The sequence below is a fragment of the Eucyclogobius newberryi genome, unplaced genomic scaffold, assembly GCF_026437365.1.
Source record: "Eucyclogobius newberryi isolate DKJ021-1_F unplaced genomic scaffold, fEucNew1.0.hap1 SCAF_9, whole genome shotgun sequence".
Lineage (NCBI taxonomy): Eukaryota > Metazoa > Chordata > Actinopteri > Gobiiformes > Gobiidae > Eucyclogobius > Eucyclogobius newberryi.
In genome coordinates, this window is record NW_027316532.1 from 32,722,586 (window position 1) to 32,747,090 (window position 24,505).

At 40.2% G+C, this 24,505-nt stretch overlaps 2 protein-coding genes across 5 annotated transcripts in view; both read right to left on the reverse strand.

Annotated features, from left to right (window-relative positions):
- lmx1a (LIM homeobox transcription factor 1, alpha) overlaps nucleotides 1-5,059 on the reverse strand; it is a 9,168-nt gene extending 4,109 nt beyond the window's left edge. Inside the window, exons 1-2 of the mRNA XM_072438746.1 lie at nucleotides 4,861-5,059; nucleotides 1-187 (exon numbers count right to left, since the gene is read on the reverse strand). The exon at nucleotides 1-187 is cut by the window's left edge and continues 47 nt beyond it. Coding sequence (XP_072294847.1) covers nucleotides 1-187; nucleotides 4,861-5,039 — 366 coding nt within the window. The 5' untranslated portion in view covers nucleotides 5,040-5,059. The remainder of the gene's footprint in view (nucleotides 188-4,860) is intronic.
- A 1,238-nt stretch (nucleotides 5,060-6,297) lies between these two features.
- On the reverse strand, nucleotides 6,298-24,094 carry rxrgb (retinoid X receptor, gamma b). Of its 4 annotated transcripts, none has more exons than XM_072439376.1 (10): nucleotides 23,911-24,094; nucleotides 12,783-12,991; nucleotides 9,201-9,345; nucleotides 8,663-8,851; nucleotides 8,127-8,287; nucleotides 7,874-8,003; nucleotides 7,306-7,438; nucleotides 7,117-7,208; nucleotides 6,853-6,958; nucleotides 6,298-6,768 (listed from the first exon to the last, which is right to left on the reverse strand). In XM_072439376.1, the coding sequence occupies exons 1-10, from the start codon at nucleotides 23,939-23,941 to the stop codon at nucleotides 6,621-6,623; spliced, it is 1,344 nt and encodes a 447-aa protein (XP_072295477.1). In that variant the 5' UTR covers nucleotides 23,942-24,094; the 3' UTR covers nucleotides 6,298-6,620. The 4 variants fall into 4 exon arrangements, with proteins under 4 accessions (XP_072295477.1, XP_072295476.1, XP_072295475.1 ...); XM_072439375.1 differs by lacking the exon at nucleotides 23,911-24,094 and adding an exon at nucleotides 17,878-18,082 and having other exon boundaries at nucleotides 8,672-8,851; XM_072439374.1 differs by lacking the exon at nucleotides 23,911-24,094 and adding an exon at nucleotides 17,878-18,082.
- Nucleotides 24,095-24,505: the final 411 nt, after the last annotated feature.

Genomic DNA, 24,505 nt, shown 5'->3' on the forward strand with positions numbered 1-24,505 from the left:
GTGGTAGTGGTCCCTGGCACACATGAGCTGTCCTGCTCGCAGCACACAGCGGTCGCCTGTCTGCAGGCGGCAGGAGCACACGCTGCAGGTGAAGCAGTGCAGGTGGAACACTGAGGGACCCGCATGCATTACCAGCTCTGAAGGGGAGAGAGGCTCTGAGCAGCCTCCACAGCGCACTGCAAACAGCCTGAAACACAAGGACCAGAGAGTAAATACAGCAGCTTTTGTTAGCAGTGAGACTTAAGGCACAAGTTCCACTTACACATAATAAAGGCCCTACACAAAGAAAATCTGGTTTACTTGAGGAATGTTGTCGAGTTTATCTGTCACTCAAAATCTGCCTGTGCCCTCCACATCCTCCCACTCAGACACATACCCTCGCTGTGGCGGGTGTGCGTCTTAGCGCCTGGCAACACTGCACTGGTTTAGGCTGAGAGACTGTTGCCGTGGCTCCGGCTGCCCGTCCGGGGCGTGCTCCTGGGGAGGCAGAGAGAGGCTCTCTGCAGGCCATGGCTCCAGGATGAGGGGGGAACCAGCTCTCCTGATGGGACAGACCCAGACGCCGCTCACAGGAATTATCCGCAGAATTATCCTTAAGACTGCTTAACCAGAGTGGGACAAAGGGAGAGCCAGCCCCCGAGCAGCGGGACCATTGTCCGCTGTCCGGCACTGCCACATTGCAGGCCTGTCCTACCAATGTAGCGTCATCATTGTAGAGATGCTGCTTATCTTCCATAAAGACTGGGTCAAACACCAGTCACACACAGGCATGCAAAAGTTATTGACCCTCCGCTGGTTTATTTCCACATATTAAAAGCCATGTTGCTCCAAAATGAGTAGCTATACATTTCATCTTAAAATCTCTTGGTTTTTTAAAATTTGATTTTAAAAAAAAAAGATGTATCAACAGCACAGCAGCCAGCTGCACTTGGAGCCCGGCGTATGTGTGCTGTGCCTTAACCACTCGACCAGCACAGCTGGTATTCTTTATTGTAAATCAATACCATCAAGAAAAGGCAATTCTATTTTCCACTAAATTAATCTGAATTACACATGAAAGAAGATTACGTTTTCAAAGTGATTTTGTTTATTTGTTTGCTGGATCCAACAGCAGTGATTAATCTGCACCATGGTAAACATCGTTGAGTTGAGTCAAAAGTCGGGGGCAGCTACATCCTGAATCCACACATTGCTCAGAGCTCTTACTGTTGCTGTGGTGTTTCTGGGGAAACTTAAACCATGTCGCAGAGGTTGAAGAGGGTCAGCCTGGCTTCTTGACCCATTGAAGGCTGTCTAGCCTTCAGCAATGGTATGTGCTTTAATATGGCCAGCGTACCGTCTGAAGTATGCACATTCCTGAGGAGACCGAAGATGTATCAATACAAGATCTCAAAGACCGCGTGTCAAAGGAATAATACCAAATGTTTTAGCGTTTCCATAATACAGCACTTATTTCAATATGATGGTAATCTATAAAGACAATGGGAGCACAAAGTGTTTGCATTAAAAGATGTTTGAGCATTCAGGTTTTCGAGAAATGCTTTTCCAATATACTCTCGTCCACTAGTTTGTGTTATTATAATATCCAGCCCAGGACTTTCAAGCCATGATAATGCATAGGTAAGAGTATCTTGGACACTTATGGAGGAGCTCGAAGTGTTTAATATTTCAAAGTTTCCGTCTACATGTTAGGCCCAGAGGCTTTGTCCGGAGTGCGGGAACACTCAGTCACGCTGGCTTTCGACATGGTAATTAGTGACATAATTATTGGATGATCAGACTGATGAACAGTCAGCAAATGCATGCCTCTCTCTGCACTCACAAATCATTAGACCGGATAGAAATTAGACAAAGAAAATGGCACGATGCAATGCAAGCTCACAGTGTTTTGTTGTTTTATTTTGACTTGAGTTGACCTTTGGTTGTCGCTGATGCAGTGGACAAACCCAGGGCAGATCCTGTTTCTGGATCAGGTTCACCTGGTCTGGAGCTCCACACATTGTGTATCAGATACAGATCAGCGAGTCAAGTGCAGCGTCCATCAGGGGCTACTAATCTGAGGACACATCTGATGTCCACTGGACTGTCCTCTGATCTCTTTTTTCAATCTACATCTGCAGACACAGAGGTAGCACAAACAACACACTGTAATGGAAAGACTGCATGTACAAAGGACTATGGCTTCTCCTCACACGACATAATACTTATTCTGCACCTGGCGGACAACAGTGACGCAGCTGAAGTGTTTCGCCTGAGTGCAGTAGTGAAGTAGTCAGTTCTATATTTGCACAAACTACCTTGTCTCTGGGCAAGACACTTTTAAGTGTGTTCATTGCAATGTCACAGTAAGGGCATCCACCACTAAAGTTAGCCAAGTCACTTAGGCTCACTATGTGAAATGAAGCAAAACAATCACATCCAACTCAACTTAACTCAGAGTTAATATATCATAGCCTAAACCTTTAATGTGGTACACTATGCTATACTATTGCATGCTAATATTTAAATAGATAAAGTATTTATGCATGTACAGTCCATATGAATGACATATTTGTATATGCAATTGTGACTTGTACATATATTGTATTAATAATAATATCAATCTTAATAATGATATCATGTTATTGTGTGTGACACAGTGCTTTGGGGTGGTGAAGCCCAGGCTTTGAGTCTGCAGTGGGACAGGGCACAGTGGAGACCTCTGGGAAGGACTTTGGCACTGTGCCTCCTGCTAATCGGTCAGGTCAGATATCTCATGGTTGAATGGGCGTCGTCCCATTGCTCGACACCGAAGCGAGGGTGCTTTTCCAGATGCCACAGGACATAAGAGTCCCCAAAATAATTGTATCAGGTCCTGTTGTAAGACGCACAGCTCCGCTAATTACCACATTGTGTCTGTGCATTTTGCATTACAATTATCTGTTTTATGACTTATATCACAACTGTCAGTGATAATAAGATAATAATGCACTGACAATGGTTCATTTTAAATTGACTGGTTTTATCATAAAGATGAGCGTGAGCTGCTGGATCCTTGGCACCAAATTGTTCAGACTTAATGGTTTTATTGTGCCTACATTAAGTCTTGGCTCCAGGCCCGGGTCTACAGGGGTGCATTGCATCCTCATATAAAAGTGTTTGCACTTTCCTCATTTTGGGTGTGTTAAATAATGACAATTAATGGAAGAGTATTATCTTTGAAACTCAGATGCCCCGACAGTCAGTTTGGTCGAGACGCGGACCTGCTTGGCCCCAGTTTATGTGTGATCCTGTGAGTGGACGAGGAAGCAGGTAACACTGGACCGGCCCGTACGCAGTTATAAAGGGGGGCCACCTCTTCCATCTGACCATATGTTGTACCCAGCTTGCCGTTGCCACGTCAATGGGCCTCCAAGTTTTAACACATTTTGACAATGTGTCAGTTGTGCTCTTCTCCTGGTGTGTGTGAAGGTGGTCAGAGATTTTTTTTATATATATTCGGTGAATGTGTGTGGCTGTAAATGAAGCAATAGCATTTTCACATTTACGCTCCCTAGCCACCCTTTCTCCTCCAGTCACCTTGTTGTTGTTTTTTCGTAGAGCTTTGTGCCAAATTTGGCTAAAGTTGACTTTACACAAACGAAGAAGGGTGATTTCTGACTAAACATCAATTTATATACGAGAACTGAAAGTTAGGAAAGTCACAATAGCATTACAACCCAAAGCATATATCAAAAAAATACTTTTGTGCAAGTAGATGATGCCAAATATATTCATTCTTCTTCAAGGTCAAATCTTCAAAAGGTACAAGCCAAATTATTGTTATAACTGACCTGAAGTCAAACAGAAACCAAACCAAGCCTATAATAGCTACGTAGGCATTTATAGGAGGACATTTGTTTATTTTCATTGTGACACAGGTAAACATGTTGATAAATTTTAAAAAAGGTCTTCTTTTAAGATTTTTTTTATTTATTTTAAATCAGGAATACATCAGAATGTTCAAAATTCCTGATCTGAGGCAACTTTTAAAAAGATACACTAATATCTACATGCTGGTTTATAAAATATTTTTAACAAAAATGAGGGAGGAACAATTTCGATTTTTTTAGGATATAATCAGATAATTCATATGTTTTTCTATTAAAAAAAAGTCATAGGATGGACAAATACAATTTCTAGCCTCATAAATGTATTGGAGCTTGAGTATGTACTAAGTCTGTAGAGAAAATTAAAGAAAATCATTGTGGATCAACATTTATTTAAGCATTTGTCCAGTGGTTTCATAAAAAGAAAATGCTTCATATCTGTCATTACATAAATGAATCATCTATACGTTTGCAAATGTCTTTAAACCGACACCCAAACCCACTTTCAGATTGACATATTCTGAAGTTACTCTACGCTCCATTAAAATCAAATGACCAATAACTCTTCAGATTGCGACTGCTAAGCAGGGATGGGCCTGGTTAGTACTTTGGATGGTAGACACTATCATTGTGTCCATGAATACTAGTGTATAAATGAGAGAGTTGGAGTGAAAATGTGTGACAACGGACGGATATTAGCCCATGGCTAATGTCTTTACAGCCTGTGTATTATGTACATTCATTTCATATTTCATTTTCAAACAATTAATAATAATGCAATTCCCTTTTGCCTCCATGTTGCCTTTGTTCAAGAATTTAGAATGTATTTATTTACAAGCTTTTCAAAAGTTTTTAGAAATGGCTTAACATTTTCTAATAGTACAATCAGAATGTATGTACCAAACAAACAAAACATGTGGTTGTTAAAGAGAAACTCAAAACAACATTTGTTTGCGAAAGTGTCATGTATAAAGTGTCATATAAAACAATGGCTACATAAAAGGTTACTCACAGTGCGTAGTCCTTTTTGCAGTAGAGTTTACGGTCACGTAAGAAGCAGGAGTGCGTCAGCGCGTCTCCGCACGCGGTGCAGCGCACACAGCGCTCGTGCCACAGGCCGTCCGTAACTCTGAGGAGGAACCGGTCCGTGATGGCTCCGCGACATCCCGCACACACTGCCTTCTCCGCCATGGCTGCAAATAACAAGGTCATTAAGAAGATGCTCCACTGCTTTAAGTGGCGAGCAACTTTGAACGGAAAGGTCAATCAACAGCGTCACAGTTCTTAAATCTAGAAAAACAAACTAACAAATAAATTAACTCTATTCAAGTTGCAATTACCCGCTTGCAAATTGGTAAAAAACATCAATAACCGTAATGAACCTAATGCCTAAATCAGGCAATAATTTCAGCCAAACAAACGGACCTGTAAAAGTTCCCTGCAGACACGGTCCTTCACTTCCCAGGCTTTTTCAGAACATCTTCGTTTCTTTAAAGTTTCTAGCAGCGCATCATGGTCCCGCTCCAGCCTGAAGGACTGTGTTTGATGAGCAGGAGGAGCTGGAGGAGCTGGAGGAGGTGGAGGAGCTGGAGGAGCTGGAGGAGGTGGAGGAGGTGCAGAGCAGAGGTGGTCCCGTGCTCTGTGCAGGTGCAGGTGCCCCTTTCTCACACTGCCTCCTGCGCTCGGTCTTTGTCTGTCCCAGAGTCTCTCTGTTGTCTCTCTCTCCACGCGTCATGTGCGAAAGTTGAATTACAAGTCCCACATGAAGGACGCAAATATTTCGTAACTTTCTGCGTATTACTAAGTATTAAGACGCTATCATTACAAAACTGTCCAAAGATGACTAAAATTAAAGAATAATGTTTCTTAAATTGTAGAAAAAGATTCAGTTGTAGTAATCTGTTTTTAGAAAAAAAAAGCACGTTTTGACTCTCATCCGAGTCATTCTCAATCTTTTCTACAATGGAACAAACGAATGAGAGATTACACCGAATGTTTCTTAAACAACATCATTATTTAGAAACGTTTCTCAACGCTGCAGTGTTTACATGTTTTTACATGGACCTTTTATGAAATAGTGCCACATGCTGTCACAAATGGGTGCTCTGTGTAGAAGCTACAGAACTCGTGTTGCTCATTAAACGTGTTTTTAAATTATTGTTCTCTGTTTTGTCCATAAAAATATCTTCATGTGGAAAAGGCCCTGCAGCACTGTTGTAATGCAACGCCACCTAGTGGCCAGAATAAGGACAACAGGGTTACCCTTTCTTTATGTCCAGCACACATTTTATGTGCTTTTCATAAATTTGTCTTTTATGTTCAGTTACTTGATTTAAATAATACATCAAAGCACTTTTTGATTGTCAAGTTTTTCCTAATTTTCAAGGCACAGCCACATCAACATTTTAGAACAAGTCCAGACAATTAACCCCAAAGTACATGTCATACATTTAGTAACAATTAAAATAACTTTATTCTGTAAGAATTCACAGATATGGTTTGTAAATGGAAGCATGGTTCCTGTTTTATACAATTTCATACAGTAAAATATTATTTTCAAACCTGACATTATCTATTTACAATCTGTTAAAAAGATCGTGACAGTGTAGTGGATCCTCGCTCATCACTTACCCAACCCTCATAATACTTATTCAAGTTTATCTGTAGTTGCTTGGTACAAAAAATGCTGCTTTACAGTTTAGATCAAGTCTTTTATAGATCTTCCTCTCACTGTCAGTAAAGGGGTATGTACAGGGGCCAGGGGGGCTGGTGTCATGTGATCTGGTGCGGCGCCTCTAGCATCTCCATCAGGAACGTGTCGATGGGCGTGTCGCCGATAAGCTTAAAGAAAAACAAATGTTCCAGACATTTAAGGCCAATGGACCGTAGAGCAGGAAGGCGCAGAAGGAGCTTTGCAAATCTGAAGAGACACACATTAAATATAATATAACGTTTTTAAACAGCTCTTTATAGCACAAGTAGTACAGAAACGCAAATGACTCACCTCCCTGGCTGATCTGGATATTTTTGTTTTGTGTATGACTCTAACGAAGCATAGACTTTTTCTCTTAATGCTTCTACTTCAGATGGATTAGATAATCCCTTTGCATCTGTAAGTATGACAAGATTTGGTTGAAAACATCATTAACAGGAAGAAAGGGGGCCTTCTAAATATGACATACGGTACATGATGTCAAATTAAATTCTGTTTTTTTGCATTTTGCTAAGAGACATATTGTGAGTTAATAAAGTTCAATAAAAGGATTACCTGGATTAAAGAGGACAATGGCTCGAAGACAACCAAGCTCTGTCTTATCCATCTGCATGTCTTTCATTTTAGAAACTAGCTCTGTCAAAACTCTGCAACAAAAACACAAACACTGTATTAATCAAGAGATGCAATTTTGGTTTTGACAAAGACTAAAGATATAGATGGTTTGTCAAGTATATTTTGTACCTGTCAAAGATAGATCCCACCCCAGCGCTGTGGGCACTGCTCCTGTGGACGTGGAGCCCTGTGGCCAACAGAATGCCGTCTTTCACTGTGACCGAGCGATGTGAGAATGAGGCTATGAGCAGCTCGTTCCAGCCTGGGGGGAGAAATACAGTCAGATTGAAGTTTAATTCTGTGTACGTTGTTAGACATTCATGAGCTGTTTGTGGGATGTGCACCTCCATCACAGTCAATTTTAATATTAAGGGAAAGGTGTGATACTTGACACCAATTTCAATACCACAATGATGTTTCGGACAAAATTATGTCATTTTCAACCAAAAATGTGCTTTCTATGAGGTCTTGTACTAGTTTGGATATAAATTCAGACAATTGTATGTCTATTTTTGTTTTGTCTGTTCTGTGTTTGTGGAACAGAATCTCCCCGTAGGGTACAATAAAGTCTTAATTCTAAAACTATTCAGAAATCTTTCCATTTTGTCCTATTTATGTGATTGTTTTTCAGTATAAATACTTGTTCAGGTGAGTATCTAATCGATTAATATCTGGGTATAAAATATTTCGGACAAACCTGCTCGAAGTAAGATAACTTGGTCGTCCAGAGGAAGTTCAGAGAAGTGCGGTATCCTCTTGGCCCACTCTACCAAAGTGAAGAGCTGCTTGTCTGCTGCTTGGCAAATGTTTGTGACGGGGTCGTTGGTCTGGAGACAAACAAAAAACAAGGCACAAATACAACCTTTAGTCATTTGTCACCAATAATAGAGAACAAAATGTATTTTACTATAGGCATCAAACTCAAACACTGATTCAGCTTGTACTTTTACCGAGTTGCCTGATCCTCCTTCAGAGAATGGCTCTGTTTTGGGCTCCACAGCCAACTCTGCGTCCAGGATCTTGTCCACAGGCATTTCCTCGTTGAAACTGCTCGTAGACTCCACTTCACTGTCCCCTCGCTCTTTCCCACGCTGTCTCTCCTCCTGCACAGCTGCATGTCAATCAAAAGACTGTTAGGATGGTTGACAAGATTATCGATTTATTTATCACTTGCTTACTATTTTTTCTAAACAGTACAGCACAAATAATAATGCTAAAATCCCCCATAACAACCCGAACCAGTCGGGGAAATCTTTAATTGTGACCATTTTACACTTATTGAATATAAATATGCCATATATTCCTATGTCATTAGTGTTTTGTTGTGTAACAAACCCCAGTCTGTTCTGACAGAGGTCTGGGTCTACAGAGGGGGAACCCTAACGGGGAACCACCCGCTGGATACAACATTAGTTTGTTTTCTATTGTTATCAAAGATTTCTCTCTATCATTACAAAATCCCCAAATAGTAGACCTCAATACATACTGCACACACCTTCTCTCTTCATCCCCATGGCCAGGCACTTCTGGTAGCGACAGTATTGGCAGCGGTTGCGCTGGCGTTTGTCAATGAGGCACTCCTTGCTGTCTCGACAGGTGTAGGTCAGGTCTTTGCGAACTGTTCTTTTGAAGAAGCCCTTACATCCCTCACAGCTATAAACACCATAGTGTTTCCCTAAAACATGACAGAAGAACTTGTCATCTTTGATGCTGGCAGATCTCTTATGAGTAAAATAAATGCATTTTAAACATTTAAGTAGCCAAATTAAATCAGACACAATTTATTTATTATCATAAAATTACAAAATCAGTATTACAATAGTAAAATGTTTTGTTTTCAATGCTTTCATTTCATGTATAAAAGGACAGTAAAAATCTACAGTACACTGTTGCAATTTATTTGCATTATTTATTTTAAATAAGAAAATAAAATATAAACATTTCAAGTGACTGATCATAATAGTAACAAGTTTTAAAATGATTGTTTTATACTATAACGAGGCTAATGTATATCCGGACTATACCTGAGGAGCGGTCTCCACAGATGGCACAGATGTGCTTGGACATGCCTCCAGGACTTGGGCATTGGTAGTGGATGTTGCCCAGGTTTTGAAGCCCTGGCGGAGGCTTGATGTCCTCTGAGCTGCTAACGCTGTTCATGGAGTTCATCTGAGGATGACAGGAAGGAAGAAGTGATTACCAAAGCACTGAACTGAAGTAAACTGAAGAGAAAACAAAAGCCAAGGGGGGAGGCCCAGTCCGAGTCAAAGGGGCTCTGGAGTCTCATGACATTCTCACTTCCTACATTTTGTCATGTTGTCTTCCGCTCAAGTATCTCAGCGTGTGTCTCCTCCCACACGTGTCTCTGGCTGATTCATGTTTGTTGAATGGGCTGGGCTGAGGTTTGAGGCAGACACTTGTCACACAGGTTTTAAAGTTGCTGTCAGGGACAGTATACAAGAGCAGGCACGAGGGTACTCACTGTAGTTTAAACAAACATGCAGCAGATGGCGCTACTGACCAACTTTTCTAGATTTGCTTACCAATGAGGAACATACTAACAAAAACATACTAAATATAATCAAATACATCATATTTCGGTTTCCACCAAATATGTCATAATCTGCTAGATGAATAAACATATATCTAAATATATACATATATATGATATGATATACATGATATATTCCCTTTGGCTTTGCTGCCAACACAGTAACACACATCTCAAGTCATCTCAAACAGAAAGACCTTCAAGAAGCCCCCATGAGATGCTGAGGTGTGAATGACATAGTGAGGTCAAAACAACTGGGGCGCCCCACTACTTAGTTTAATTATCAAACCATTGAGTATGAAGGAGGAAATATGTAAACACTAAGCAACAAGTGTGTTTTTTTACAAATATTTATCCTTCATGTCTGCGTTTCTCTTATCATTCTAACACCTTTTGAACTCCAGTCAAGTGATGAAAGCCTTATGCAATTGTTGTGCATTTGTTATGCTGTTTATGTGCAAACATCTGCACTCCAGCTGCAAGACAACAGGCCTGACCTACATATGGTTCCACGCCTATATATTTGATGCACAGCGACATATATGGCATCCTCCTCCCAGTCACCTCAGGCATTTCCTATCACTTATTTACGATGAGCACTCTCTTTTGAATATCGAGCTGAGCCAAGGTCTTGCAGCTATGACCTAATACCACAAGACAGTTTACAAGATATTGCTCTCCGCCTCTCCAAAGTCTTCATGCTTCAATTCCGAGACAAAGCACTCACACTTAAATGAGCATTCGGCCCATGTTTACTCTGTTGTTGAGTGTCTTCCATCACAATACACTTGGTCTCACTGTATTCACAAATGATTGCATTTTACACATGTACATTTTAGAGTACAGGGAAGTGGATGAAGGGTAAAGATGAAAAATGCATACAATAAATTGTGCAGTAATGAGTTACAAGCACCATCTATGGATTATTGATGCATCATACAATCTTTACACAATGTCCTGTATGTAGGATATGCTACTGCATGGGAATGAGAAATATTCATATAACATGCATGTCCAACAGAAAGGTAGAAAAAGTCATCTGGATGGCCAGACTTACTTGTAATGTTTAAATGATACAGCCACAAAGCACAATTATAATTCCTATGACACTTGCACTTGCCACTACTGTATATATTGTAAAATATTGATACTACAACAACAGGAATTACTATCTTGGGTATTACTATCTTTCAGTACACTACTAAAGTAGTCTCAAACACAGATATTGTTGTTAGGCATGTATATTTAATATTAGAAAAGCTTGCCTCATGGAGGAACTCTCACTGACCCTGAGGGCGCAGTCTATACTATCATAGACTCAATGTATGTTATTGTCTGCAGTGGAACCCAGTACTTGGCATTGGCCTGAATCCAGGCTTTGAAACTCATAAGGGCATCAGTTTGTCCATATGATTATTACTACACTGACCGCTCTGGGATAAAGAGGATTTTTAAACCACACTTCAGTTTAGTTACCTCCATTAGCTCATTCTATAGCCTTTGTTGTTCTCTATAGCTCACAGAAAAGGGTCAGTCTGATGTTTTTATATACTATTTGATAAGAAAAAAGCTCTTTGCTCTGCATGATTTGTAAGGTGCTTGAATTGAAGTGCAGCATAAAAGCAAACAAGCATAGAAAATATAGGTTGTACTAGCACTACTACTACTTCAATGTATACAATTTACCTGTATAATATCTATACAACACTATGAATATTATTACTTGTGCTACTAATATATAAATGTCTTAGATATATTTATATTTATTCAATTTGACAACGTAACCGTCTTTGAACTTAATGACCTCTGATTGTGAAAAACAGAAGTGCAAGAATGCATAAAATACAAAACTTTGTAGGAACAACATAATCTAATAAACAAACCAAAGAAAATCAATTACAAATGCACTTATGTTCATGGGTCCATTAAGGGGGTATGAGAGTCTTGCATGTGAGCTTTGGAATTGCTCTGGGATGACCTTTAAGTGAGAAGTTTAAAGGTCATCAGAAGGATAGGAGACGAAGGGGAATGCCAGAGAATGTCACACATTGGATATGTCTAACCTTCATCTCGTGCCCACAGTTACAGCTTCCAAAACTCAACCACATGATCAAGAGCTGAAGAGTGTAGAATAAACTAGGGCAGTGGTTCACAACGTGAGGTGCGGCGACCAATATCGGAGGCATTAGATATTGCAGGGGGGCACCAGAGCTCTGTCTGGTCAGGACATCAAAGTAAATCTCCCCAAAAACAATAGAGCATTGAGTTTGGGAAAATATAACCCACAGTTACTGTTTATTTGTCTGAGTTTGTTAGTAATCATGTTTATCCAGTGATATATTTGTGGTGTGCATTTTTAGAGAAAGGAAGTCTCTGGTTCATGTTAGAGGGGCTTCCACTGACCGCTCGGCCAGCATCATAAACCTCTGTAAGTGTGGGTGTGTTCTTAGGCTTTTATTGTGAGTTTATTGATTATATCTTGGATTAAACCACAACTGTGGAGTAAAAAATTATAACATACTGAAAGTAATATTTTGTCATTTTGGCTCGGCTTGGCTACATTTTCTGCCCCATACAACTGCTGTTTGTTATCCATTTTACAAACAGAGCATTACACAACATTTAGCATTACAAACTAATGCTAATGCTAATGCATTACAAACTAATGCTAAAACTTTTGTCTAACCCATCACATTTTCTCAGAGTTTAATGTATTATTTATCTTAAGTTTGTAGGAAAATTCATGTAAAATGTACTTCCGGAAGCGAAAGTGGTGGTTGAGCTCAGTGCCACAACAGCTGATAGACGTTTTTGAATTGTAATGAATACAAAAGCTATTGTGCACCACTAATATAAATATCTAAAATGAACTATTATTAAGTAGTCCAACTACTACTATTCTGAACACTATATCAAGTAACCAATATTCTAAACCAGTCAATACACAGCCAACACACAGATAAGGCCATTGCTACAATTATAATCTATTTCTACAAAGTCAGAATTACGTATGATTTTGAGAATAAACACTGCTTAACATGTGTGTTCTCTTCACCTGTGGGCTACTGAGTCCGTAGTTCATGCTGGAGGGCGAGCCCAGAGATGAGGTGATGACGGGGTACGGTGAGGCCAGGCCGTTCATGGGGGATCCTAAGGTGGACATTTGGGACGGCAGAGGCCTGGAGGTACTGATGACCGAGGGGTGGCCCACCATGCCACCCATGTGATGGACGTGTGGGTGGCCACTCATGGGCCCTGAAGAGCCTGAAAGAAGAACAAGAAGAGGACTATAAATAAATGTTCATAGATGAATGAACTTGTATGGACAAAGCTGGCACCTTACTCATGTGTTACTCAGAGCGCCGCTACATTTTCTTACTTTTGCTACATATGGCTGCTACTACTTTAATGTTATTGCCACTGCAACAGATTATTGTGTCCAATACCTGTTTAGTGAGTTTACTTGAGTGAAAAGATTTGATAGAGGGTTGAATGAGATAATGTAAAATAATATCTACAATGATCAGACAGAAGGTTGCATCTGAAAACATGAAATGGGCCAACAATACAAATATGACTTTCCACAGTCAATGTTGGGTAAATATGCACAAACTGCAGTCACATGATGCTGACTATGTTTTGCATCTATTGATGTAAACTGACAGGCTGGCATTTACATAGACGACCTACTTACAAAAGCTGTCATTCAAGCGATGAAAGGGCGTGGTGAGTAATATCATGCATTTGCCGAAGCCTTGAGCATTTTCATTCATCATAAAGACCTATGTCAGTGGCATATACAAGGGATGCATGAATTGGGAAAAAATATCTAATTGCAATTTCTGTAGTATTGTAGTATCATGTTAATAATAATAATAATAGAATTTTGTTTAAAATTCAGATTTTAAACACGTCTGAGATAATTGATAGAAACAGGCCAACAAACTGACAAACTAATTAAAGGAGTACATGTCTTTCCGAACGTTTGTGCAAATCTAATCTATTATGTTAGCAGCTTTAATGCAGCTTTAATGCAGCATAAGACAGGTTATTTAGTTTGTTTGTGGAGCAATTTGTGCCGCCTTTGCGATTTGCCTCCATTCAGACTGCAATTTCAATGCAATTGCCGTAAATCGTGCAGCCCTGTATACACTATGTCCTTACAGATGGGAATAACTGATAAGATGAGAGGAAAGTACACTACAAATGTATGCAAAAAGGCCCAGGTTTCATTCCTACACTAGTTTCCAAGTTTCCACGCATCATCAAAAACATGTGGCTAATCATGAAGCTACTGATCAAGATTCTGGTTCAAACACTAATCTGACAGGCTATAAATAATCATATTCCTCCAAAACTATAAACATCATAACATAATTAATACAAACACTACAAAGTTATTGTGTTTACCCTCTCACTACACCTTTACATGCATGCACAGAGATGTTCAGTCACTTTTTATGTCGGACTCCTGTATGTGAGTGTGCAAATGTGGACTGTGGCAAGGGGCAGGTGGTCTCATAAGTCCTAATGCTTTTCGGTAATAAAGTTGAACAGAGCCCACTAGAGCACCAACACCGCACAACGTTATATTAATCATCTGTGTCAAAGGTGCTCTGAATACACAAACATGCATTTCCCTGAATAAATATCACTTTAAAACCATCTGCAGTGTGAGTGATGCAGATAAAGCAGCATCCTTCCTCTTGCAGGGCTCTGAAGAATGCTGCTGATGTGGCACATTCAGAAACGATGAGTTGAAATGTTCTAAAAATAGACACAGCAATAACCAATATTTTACTGATCGGTTACAAAGATTTTCTCTTGGCAGTGTATCAGTTCACCTCTATTTTCTGATATGCATTCAATGAGAATGCGTTTTGTGCTAAATGTGTTTTGTAAATGTAAATGTCATTAACCTGGGCAACTGTAATTAAACAAAGCGTTCACATATATATTGTATATTCTCATATTGCCATATTTGTCAAGTGTCACAGTGTTTACAAGTCTATACCTAAAAGAACATTCAGTTGGACAGAGGAAGCAATAAAAAATTGAATTATTGTGCTTTCAATGAATTGTGAAACATAATGGAATGTGACATTGTATGTAACACTAGTGGAAGTGGACACAGTGCAGCTCACAGCTGGCCACTCGTTCCCTCTCAATATGCCACGGGACAGACATTGTGCAACTTCCTGTTTAGAGCCAGGACATTACCCACGGCCCCTTTCTCACTGCATCTGATCTGCAGCAGCATTCAGACATTTGTTTTAGCATGTGAGCACTGCTGAAATGTAAAGTAACTGTCTCTTACCATATGTTCAAAGCTAGTATTTCTTTACCAAGTCATGTAGATGCCTCTCTAATAAGTAGAAAACTTTACTTCTTTGAACACATGTGTTCTTAGTCAAAGCCATTACTGAGCACAATAAATCAAAATGAAAGACATCTTCATCAGTTCTGGATAAGGCATGTAAATGTTCGATGTAGCAGCAAAGTGTGAAATGTGGTGTTTATGTGCGTGGATGTCCGCCAAACATGAATTGTCCAGAGCAACACAGAGGAGACTCTACTATCCTTGTATGACCCTACCCCGAACTCTTTAAAACACTGCACCAGAAATAACAACAGACTAAACTGACCACTATTTAAAAAATACTATTAGAAACAAGAACATATTCAGTTATATACCTAAACTGATTTCAGTCTAATCAATACAAAGTAGTACAAGAACACAAATCTCTATTTAAGAACAAACAAAGACAGTGACCTTTGACCGCTGTTGTTGTAAATCAAAGGTTACCTATTGCCAAACTCCTGATACAAGTTCAAAAGATTTTCAATCTGCTGCCAGAGTAACACAGACCAGTCCCAGAGAAAATGACATCAACAACAAAAGGTACATAAATAAATGCCTTTAATTCATATGCACATTTATTGATGCCTATATTGAAACGTGGAAAGGGCAATATAAAATAAAAATAAACTGTGGAACCAATCAGCTAAAGCCAAATGCCTCGTTGTGATCTGTTGATTAACAAGTTTCAAAAAAACACCATAGACCTTAAAATCAGATAAATCCCTGATTCTTAATTAATGGGCAATAACTGAGTGCGCCCTCCATGGTGGGGTAATAAGCTCAAAGCCCAGTAACTACAGACGAGTGTCTGTACAGTACACAGTGAGTGGACTTAATGGTAGTCTGTAGTAATTGAGTCAAATACACATTTCGGCAGCTTAGTTTGTTATGGAGCTGTGTTGATGACAGATTTACATCGTGCAGAGCTCATTAGATACACTAACATGTCAGTAACAACCCTGGTCAACAGCACAGGCCAAAACACTCAAATAAAAAGGGAATAAATGCAAAAACACATGAGAAACAAATAAACTCACACTGTACATCCATTTCTGAGGCAAATGAGGTTGATGTCTGACCAATTGTGTCAGTAAATCCTCTTAACTCTGGGTAAGTATCTGCAGCTCAGCAGGCCAGCTGTCAAGAAGGTGGGAGGCGGCGGAGGGGGGGGCACTGCATGTTGCACAAATGATTGAGAGAATGAATGGACGTGTGGCAGGCTCTTCAACAGGTTAGCTCCCAATCACTTCTATTATCACACTAAACCCAAATCAAATCTCCACCACCACTCCAAACATTGGATAATGCTTTTAGATGACGTGTGATTATGGAAATTATGTTTACTTAAATGAAGTATTCAATGCACTGTGACATAAATGTGCACTTACAGAATGTCTGGAGCTGTGATTAAGGTTAAAGTAGCCAAGTTACAACTCATACATTACTAACACAGCAGGTCTCAAGATAATTGTAGATTTAGAGTCTGTTTCTTCTGATAAGTCCAAATGTCCAAGTATAATTCGAGAGTAATCATGGCTTAAGATCTAAATTTCTTTCTGAAATATTTCTGTGTGTATTATGTTCTGTTTTCTCATATTGCTGAACTGTCATCAGATTCACTGTTTTAGCTTGAGTCATTGCTCTGACCCTGGTTTTTGATCTGTTAACTAAAACACACTTTCCCAAAAAAGAAGATTCAACTCTACTTCTGTTACTCTTTCTCTGTTCCAAGCAATTAACCAGAATGCTTATCAAAATAAGTATTGCCATATAGTGTATGGCCTCCATGCTTCAAAAACAACCCCCAGGCGATTGGCTGCAACCGTATATCGATGAGGAGGCCTGGCCTCAGACTGTGATGAGATAAAAACTGTTTAGTAAGTGATAAAACAAAATGTTGAACTTAAACAGAAAAGCTAACATAAGTCTGGGCACATAGACAGAGGTCTGACCAAACAATCCAGGAAAACAAACAAACAGGTAGATTCAAGGCCCCTGTGCAAACTCACAGCTGCCCTTGTGACTTTGATAATGAGGTAACTGGTGATTCAACGAAACAGCCAGCCTCTTTCTAGTACAAAAGTATCAGAGAGATCCTATTGTAAAGAACTAGTCTGGCTCATTTTATCAATGCATAACATAGATGATAACTAGTCTTAGCTCAAGGACAAAACGTTACAATTAACGTCAACGTTAACGTCACAATAAGGAAAAAAGTACAGCGGTAGCTGTAATTTCAAATAGTGAACCGTTAATCGAGTTGCTACAACAGCTAGTTCTGTTTGTGCAAGTTTGAGGTTTAAAAAGCTGTCACTTCTGTTTTCACCCATATCCTGAATTAAGACCATTTCAAGGCAGGCAGCACATACAGTAGATCCTAAAACAGAATCATTTCAGCCATTATGAGACTGAGCATCAATAAGGTGCACATCACGATATATTGTGCATGTGTCAAGTCACACAAGTGATGACTACACCGTTTCTAGTAAGTATAATGACAAGTTGAATTAAAATGTGTGAATTACATGTGCAATATGACTGTTTTAACAGAGCCCATCTGCAGAATGCACACAACAAAAGCCTATGGAAAAACTTGCAAAGGGATTAGAGGTATTATGATAATGCATCTGTAGCTTTTAGTGCACTTGCTTGTCTTGAGTGAAAGACGTATTACTGCAACATGAGACATTGTCAGCTTCACAGTTTCATACAATGTACCGGTAAGCACAGGTTCTATGTGTTGTACATTTCTCTGAAGAAAGACTCACACTGACAGATGTGTACTCACAGTGGCCATAGCCCCTGTCCCTGCCAGGGCTGCCTCCTGTTGCAGGTGATGCCGCCGGGTGCCACATGCCTCCGTTCTAAGTGGCCCTGGTGTAATGCTCGTCACAGCAGCCCACAGTTCACTCTGCTATTGCCTATCTGTCAAACTAAACTGAAAGAGGTAGTCTCCCCTTCTGCCCTCAACACCAGACAAGATGCACGAGGCAGGATTGCAGCGCATATAGAAGGGGTGGAGTCACATAGAGCAGAGGGCGGGGTCAAGCCTGGTTATAGGATTACTCAGATTATCCCTCGCACAGATCAATCCCACAGGAGCTGTTCGTCTACGACTGGCACAAATCAGCTCTTCACCTCCCCTCGCAGAGCGCCTCCTCTGAGTGAGAGAGTACAACTATGCCCCACACACCTGTTACACTGAGGCGCACAGGCTGACATTTAAATCACAAGCCCAAGGTTAAGTCAATAAGTGGCATCAAATGTTCAGCCACAGCTTATTATAACACCTGATAGAGAGGGAAATTAAAACAACTCTGTAGATCAGTGAAAACACTGGTCTTTCTAATAAAATATATTTTTTACATAGTTGTTAACAACAACAGTTCACTGTATATGTGCATACAAATCTACATCCTTTCAGTGCAGCTTTGTAATCACTGTAACCTCTGTGCACACTGTTTGTGTTCTTAAGAGTAAAATGGCATTCCAGGAAGTAAGGAATTGTCTTTTGCGGCGGTCAAGAAAACATTGTGTATAACGGTCCACAGTTAAACACATTAAAGGTACTAAAACAATGCAGGCCAAAGCTATAGGGAACCGAAATAAACTGCATAATCTTAGTTATATGTTTGAAAATAAAAGCAGCCATCGGGTGTTGCAGGGTACCGTGCACCGAAAACAGCTATTTCAGCACATTGGCTGATCCAGGTTGCATTCTTGTGTAATACAACCCTCAACTTCATCCAATAAAATATTGGCATTGACAGAGTTATGCAGGTGCTCCTTTTAATAAAACCTGATTGTAAATGAGGCGTTAGGAAGGAGACCCAATCTTGCGACCTCTGAAGGACTGTATAATTTCTGGATATATATTTCCCTAATCTTCCCAGGTTGTCCGGCCAGAACAAAGGAGGACGTCAGCTTTGCTTATCACTCTTTATTTTGCTTGATGTTTGGGGTTAGGTTTCTACAATACAGAAGTACAGTGAATAATGGATATTAAAACACAATAATTCAATGAATATGGGCAGATAAACATAGTATGTATAAACGGTAAAGGTGTGAATAGTTTGCTACGTTAAAACAAGTTCAAATGGGAAATATACAGTATACAAGCAACAACATTCACAACAACACAACAGAGCAATGATCTCCAGCCATTTTCTCGCCAAAAACTATAAATTCCGAGCGTCCTTGAACGCATCACTGCTAGCGCCAGCGTGCTGCGGAGTGATGCTGGCCTATGGGCCGTGAACGCATCGTCGGCGCAGATTACACTGCCGAGATGGAGCCTGATTAATAAAACAAACTAACTACGGGTAATGACTAATAATAGCACAGTTAAACAGACAAAGACGAAGCATTAGGAGCAATAAACTCACATTCTCAAGGACCAAACACACAGGAAAAGCCCACGAGGAACGGGAAGCAGACGAAGGCACATTGTGCCATACGAAGGGGGAAAAACAACACAACTTTGCTAAACACACCAGTCGCGTCAGGTGCTGAACTATGATTGGTGGAGAGTAAGAAGACGTGATTGGCTGGACTATAGCTGGAGATCAGGTTACAACTAGTAAATAGAAACGTAAAAGAATAGCACTAATAATAAACTAATAACTAAACCGGAGTGACTAACTAAATGATGAACAAATCAAACACTATATTTACATGCAAACACTAGACCCTTGTTAACACTGATCACATGATGTTTTACATTTTCAAACAGACAGCACTTAAACTTGAGATGCCTTGCAGAGCATGTGCAACGTATCTTTTTTCCTGACATGACTCAACAAGGCTTCTTGGCCAGTGCACCTGCATGTGGTCAGCTCAAATGTCCACGCTGCACTTGAAGGACAGCCACCAGTAACAGGAGCCCCAGAGTGACAGTAAGCTGGCCCACAGCTACCGTACAAGAAAGGCTCCGAGTCCTGCTGAGGAGAACCAACCATACAGTGCTTTTGTACGCAGTATGCAACATACAAAACACTACTTCAAACATGGCTATGAAAAAAAAAAGTTACTGGATATAATAAACAAACAACAGAAAATGTCCTTGGATTTCAGATGGCACATGCAATATATATTTGACAATTGAAATTCATTTAAAACTGACCACATTTGCATGTTTTTGAAATGTTTTAAATTACCGGTAATCGTAAATGGGTTCTTAAACAGAGCTAAACCATTTAAATTGCCACTTACACATCACTTATACAAGCAGTATACAATCAGTAACTCTAACTCTTGACTTATTTGTCCAGCGATGCCACTCACAGTTATCTTTTCATCTCTCGCAAGGGATGGCCTCATCTGTCTTTTATGTGTTGCTTAGTGACAGCCAGTGAAGTGGACACTTTCCTTCATCATTTCTAACTCCTCAGAAACATTCATTTCATAACATGGAACAACATGGCTATAGCTGGAGGTAAACAGGTCCATTGATTTCCTGTTCAAAACTGCAGAACTCATAAGCTCTTCATAGTGACTGATTTTACTGTAACAAGCAGCAAATTGTCATTTACATGTTTAAAAGTGGCGATGTGACATTTCAGAACTCTACATGTATCACTCGGAGTCCAACTAATTACCTGGCTTGTGGGTGGGGATAGGGGGTAGGTGAAAACAGAACCTTTCTGAGCACTCGACCCTCAGTTGCAGAACAATATAGGATTACCAAAACATGCAGGAATCAATCAAAATACAAATCTGTCAAATAATGATGAGGAAACACAGTCGTAACAAGGTTAAAAGTTCATTAACTGATTAACTGACAATATGTCCCCTTTAAAACATATTACAATTCGACCAATAGGAAATATATACATTAGGAGAAAAGTGGCCACAGAATGAACCCTTACAGAAACCACAGGACAAAGGTGATATTTCAAACATGATGTTGAAAGAAACAGTATAAGATCTATTGTTCGAAAATGAAAACCAATCTAGAACTGCCCCAGAGATTCGAAAAGCTTTGCAAATGATGCAATAATCTTTAGTGGTCAACAGTGTCAAAAGCAAGGTCTAACAAAACACTGTATAATAACTGTTATACAGGCTGCCTCCATCAGGATATCGTTAGAGACCCTCAAAAGTGCTAACTTGAGGGGTTCTATACTGTTCCCCCACATGTTGCACATATGTAGTAGATGTGTTATGACTAATTACTGTCTTACACGTCATACCTAAAACACTGATGCTGCCCGAGGGCCTCTCAAGGTTCTGCGCTTGATTAAACCTGCAATTAAATCAAGGCTTTGACCTTCTTCACTAATGACTAATTACTGACAATTAGCCCACAGGACCACCATTACAACGTTGTTATCTATTCTCTCAGTTACACACAGTAATTCCAAACAGTCAAGCATAACAAAGACTTAATAAGGCCTAGTTTAGAGCCAGTTAAGTTTCATCCTCAGTTTTTCTTTAGTTGAGGCAAAACCTGGTTTGGACCGTTAGTGCAAGCTCATTCCTGGTTCTGAAAGTTAGTTTATCATCTTATGGCACAGTCAAGGTGTGTTTATTAAGGTTAGATTTTAGTTTAAATTTGATTAAGAGACATGTGAAACCACACATCTTTATCTGGTTTGGTATGAAACAGTTGAGATCGCTGCCCTGTGACACTCCTCAAAAAGTGAGACTTCTGTGCATTGTGTGCTAATGACCTGGGCCGGCAGTAGAATTGTTATGTCAACACTACCTGCACTGCCTCCTCTTCTACCTGTGCGGTACTCTCTCTCTGTGTGTGAGGCAGTGGGTGGGGAAATGCTCTCTTTTGTGACATTCGACAGCCGGATAGCAGGTCTAATGCTGTTGGGATTCCACAGTCAAACACTTCCACCCACATTCTTCGAGTCACATGATATCACCGCTATAGGAAGAAGAAGGCAAATCCACCAAACTGAGTTCCGGGTGACCAACTTGGGTGTGTTGTTCATCCATCTTTGCCACTGAGTGAGTAAAAAGTGACGCAGTGACCCCGGCGATGCCATGGGTTCACATCAACTAGCATGACCTCTTCCCTTGGATCCCTTCTCCTCATCTCCTATTTTGTGCCTAAACTATTTGTGTTTCGACTTACTTCATTCGTCTGTCAGCGTGTCTAGAATCACTTCCACTGATAGAAAATAAAAAACGCTGAAGTGTCGAGAAACAAATAGCTGATTCAACTTAAAGCAGCCTGGAGCCGTCTTGCACCAGGCTTGCTCAAACACAACACACAAGTCTGGTAAAGACCTCCTTCTGAGAGGATCATGAAACAATGTGTTCCTAATCACCAGCTTGTTGACACTGCTTTAGCCTTTACAACCCTTGCCAATTTATGATCTCTTTTTTCTTGTGAAATCATTTGACTAAATTGTTGATTTTGTAATACTATGTTGGTTATAATGATGTGTTTTTGTGAAACTCTGCTCTGCCGTTACAAAACTTTTTCAAGTCTTGTGGTCTGGAATGCATGGGTTTAAGTGTTTGAAGAGTACAAAACAAAAAAGCCTAAAGATCCACAACCATTGACACATTTACAGGGACATTGCAGGCATTGGTTTTAATTACTGAGAAACAGCCAAAACATAATCTGCTCATCATTTTCCCAACATATTTGTAATTTGTCATATTTGATGTAATATACATTCTCACGCTGAGAAGAACACTCTTGCATCTGTACAGTTGGCCAGTTCTGTCCACACTCTCTCCCAGATGTTCCTAAGATTCTCCTGGGAGCTCCCTTCATTATGGGAACAATCTTCTGAACCCTCCAAATGGTGCTGCTGATATCCGTGATAATGCAAAAGTGTCAAATATTTTCGTTTTCCAAGCCTCATTTGCTTTATGATCACTAAAGACGTGTACAATAGGCTCCTCCCCATTGGAGCCAGGACTCCCCTGCAAAAGAGATTCTTTATCTCAGTGGGACTTTCCTGGTTAAATAATGGTCAATAAATACATAAATACATGTGCTTACATTGCCACACCATTATCTTACATTGCCACTCACTAAAAACTGTAGTTAGAAGCAGGTAGGGTCTACCATATTTTACAGCTTCAGGGTGGGTGAAAGAGAGATCATCACATAATAAATGATGCATATACAGTATGAAGCTCTGGCTAAGACACCTCACGTGACCAAACTAAGCACAGACTCCAGGAGTTATGGCCTAATGTAGTTCAGTTGGCACAGCTTTGTCTCTCCTGTCTGTTTCTAACTAGGCTCTGCCAGTATCTAAAGATTTCCTTTAAGACACTCACACGTCAGATTTATCAGATGAACAGTGCAAAGTCTAACATCACACCTCGTTGGCTGTCACTGAGCAGCTTTCAGCCACAATATAGAAGCCAGGGCGCGTCTTCATTCTCACTGCTGCTGCTTGTCACCGCTCTGAGTAAACTTGTTTATCTGTAAAAAAGATCCGCCATTCTTCTCAGCTTTCACTGGCAATCCTCTCAAGATCTGACGATTATAGGCCAATAAATTGGGATTCTGTCCCAAACAGTTTAGCCAGAGTCGCGCGACAAGCCTCATAAATTACATAAGTGCAATTCAAGTGCCAACCTCTGACCTTGCCTGACCGGCACAACCAAGATCACCTGACTTTTGTGTTGTTTGGCTCTGGTTTGTAGTTCAACAAGCACAGCCTCAACAAGAGGCAACAGAAACCAGAAAGAGTATTTGAAGCTACACAAACATTCAGCGAACACAATATTCTGGTGAAAAGTCCGCGATTGCGTTCGCGCACAGGACAAAAAGCACATCATGAACAAACGCGGCGAGTCCAAACGGAGTCGTAACAGGTCTAAGAACATGTCGTGTACTTACTGAGATGTAAATACGGATCATTACTGCCCATATTGTGTAAGTTGTAGTGTCGGTTTCCTAGAGTCGCTACAGCTCCGCATCCCAGCGCATTCCTCCAGCCCGACTGAACTCTGCAAGGCGGCTCTGCACAGGGGCCCAGCGAGGGGGGGCGGCCGAGCAGGGCTTCTCCCAATGACAACAATGTCGATATCAAGCTCCAACACGATCGTGCAGAAAGATGTTGTGCACACTGTTGCTTCTGTTCTAGAAGACGGCAATGGCGCTTTATTCAAGTACAACGTGGCAGCTTCAGCCGTAACTGCAAAACGATAATCCGTGAACAAGCCTTAGACACAAATAAATACAAACATATTGTCGGTCGGAAAAAGGATGAATCAATGTCAGTGTAATATATTCTAATCGTCTAAAATAAAATGTTACAATAACTGGTTTAACATAGCCATACTAGTCTTATTAGACTTAAAGCAGCAAAAAAACACTTAAAAATGTATCTAAAAATATATATACTTCCATGTTCTCTTTCCGGGAAAAGGTGAGGCTGGACTTTTTAACGTTTAAAGTAATCAAATTAAGTACGTAAATGCATACAATAGCT

What these genes read in the sequence shown, in the direction of transcription:
- rxrgb (XM_072439374.1), bottom strand. Translation starts at nt 17,944, where the DNA reads ATGTGGCACCCGGCGGCATCACCTGCAACAGGAGGCAGCCCTGGCAGG. An exon ending in GAAGAGAGAAGGTGTGTGCA is followed by an intron (nt 8,288 to 8,662) that starts GTATGTATTGAG and finishes ATTGACATGCAG; the next exon opens with CTGTGCAGGAGGAGAGACAG. An exon ending in TATCCAGATCAGCCAGGGAG is followed by an intron (nt 6,769 to 6,852) that starts GTGAGTCATTTG and finishes GTGTCTCTTCAG; the next exon opens with ATTTGCAAAGCTCCTTCTGC.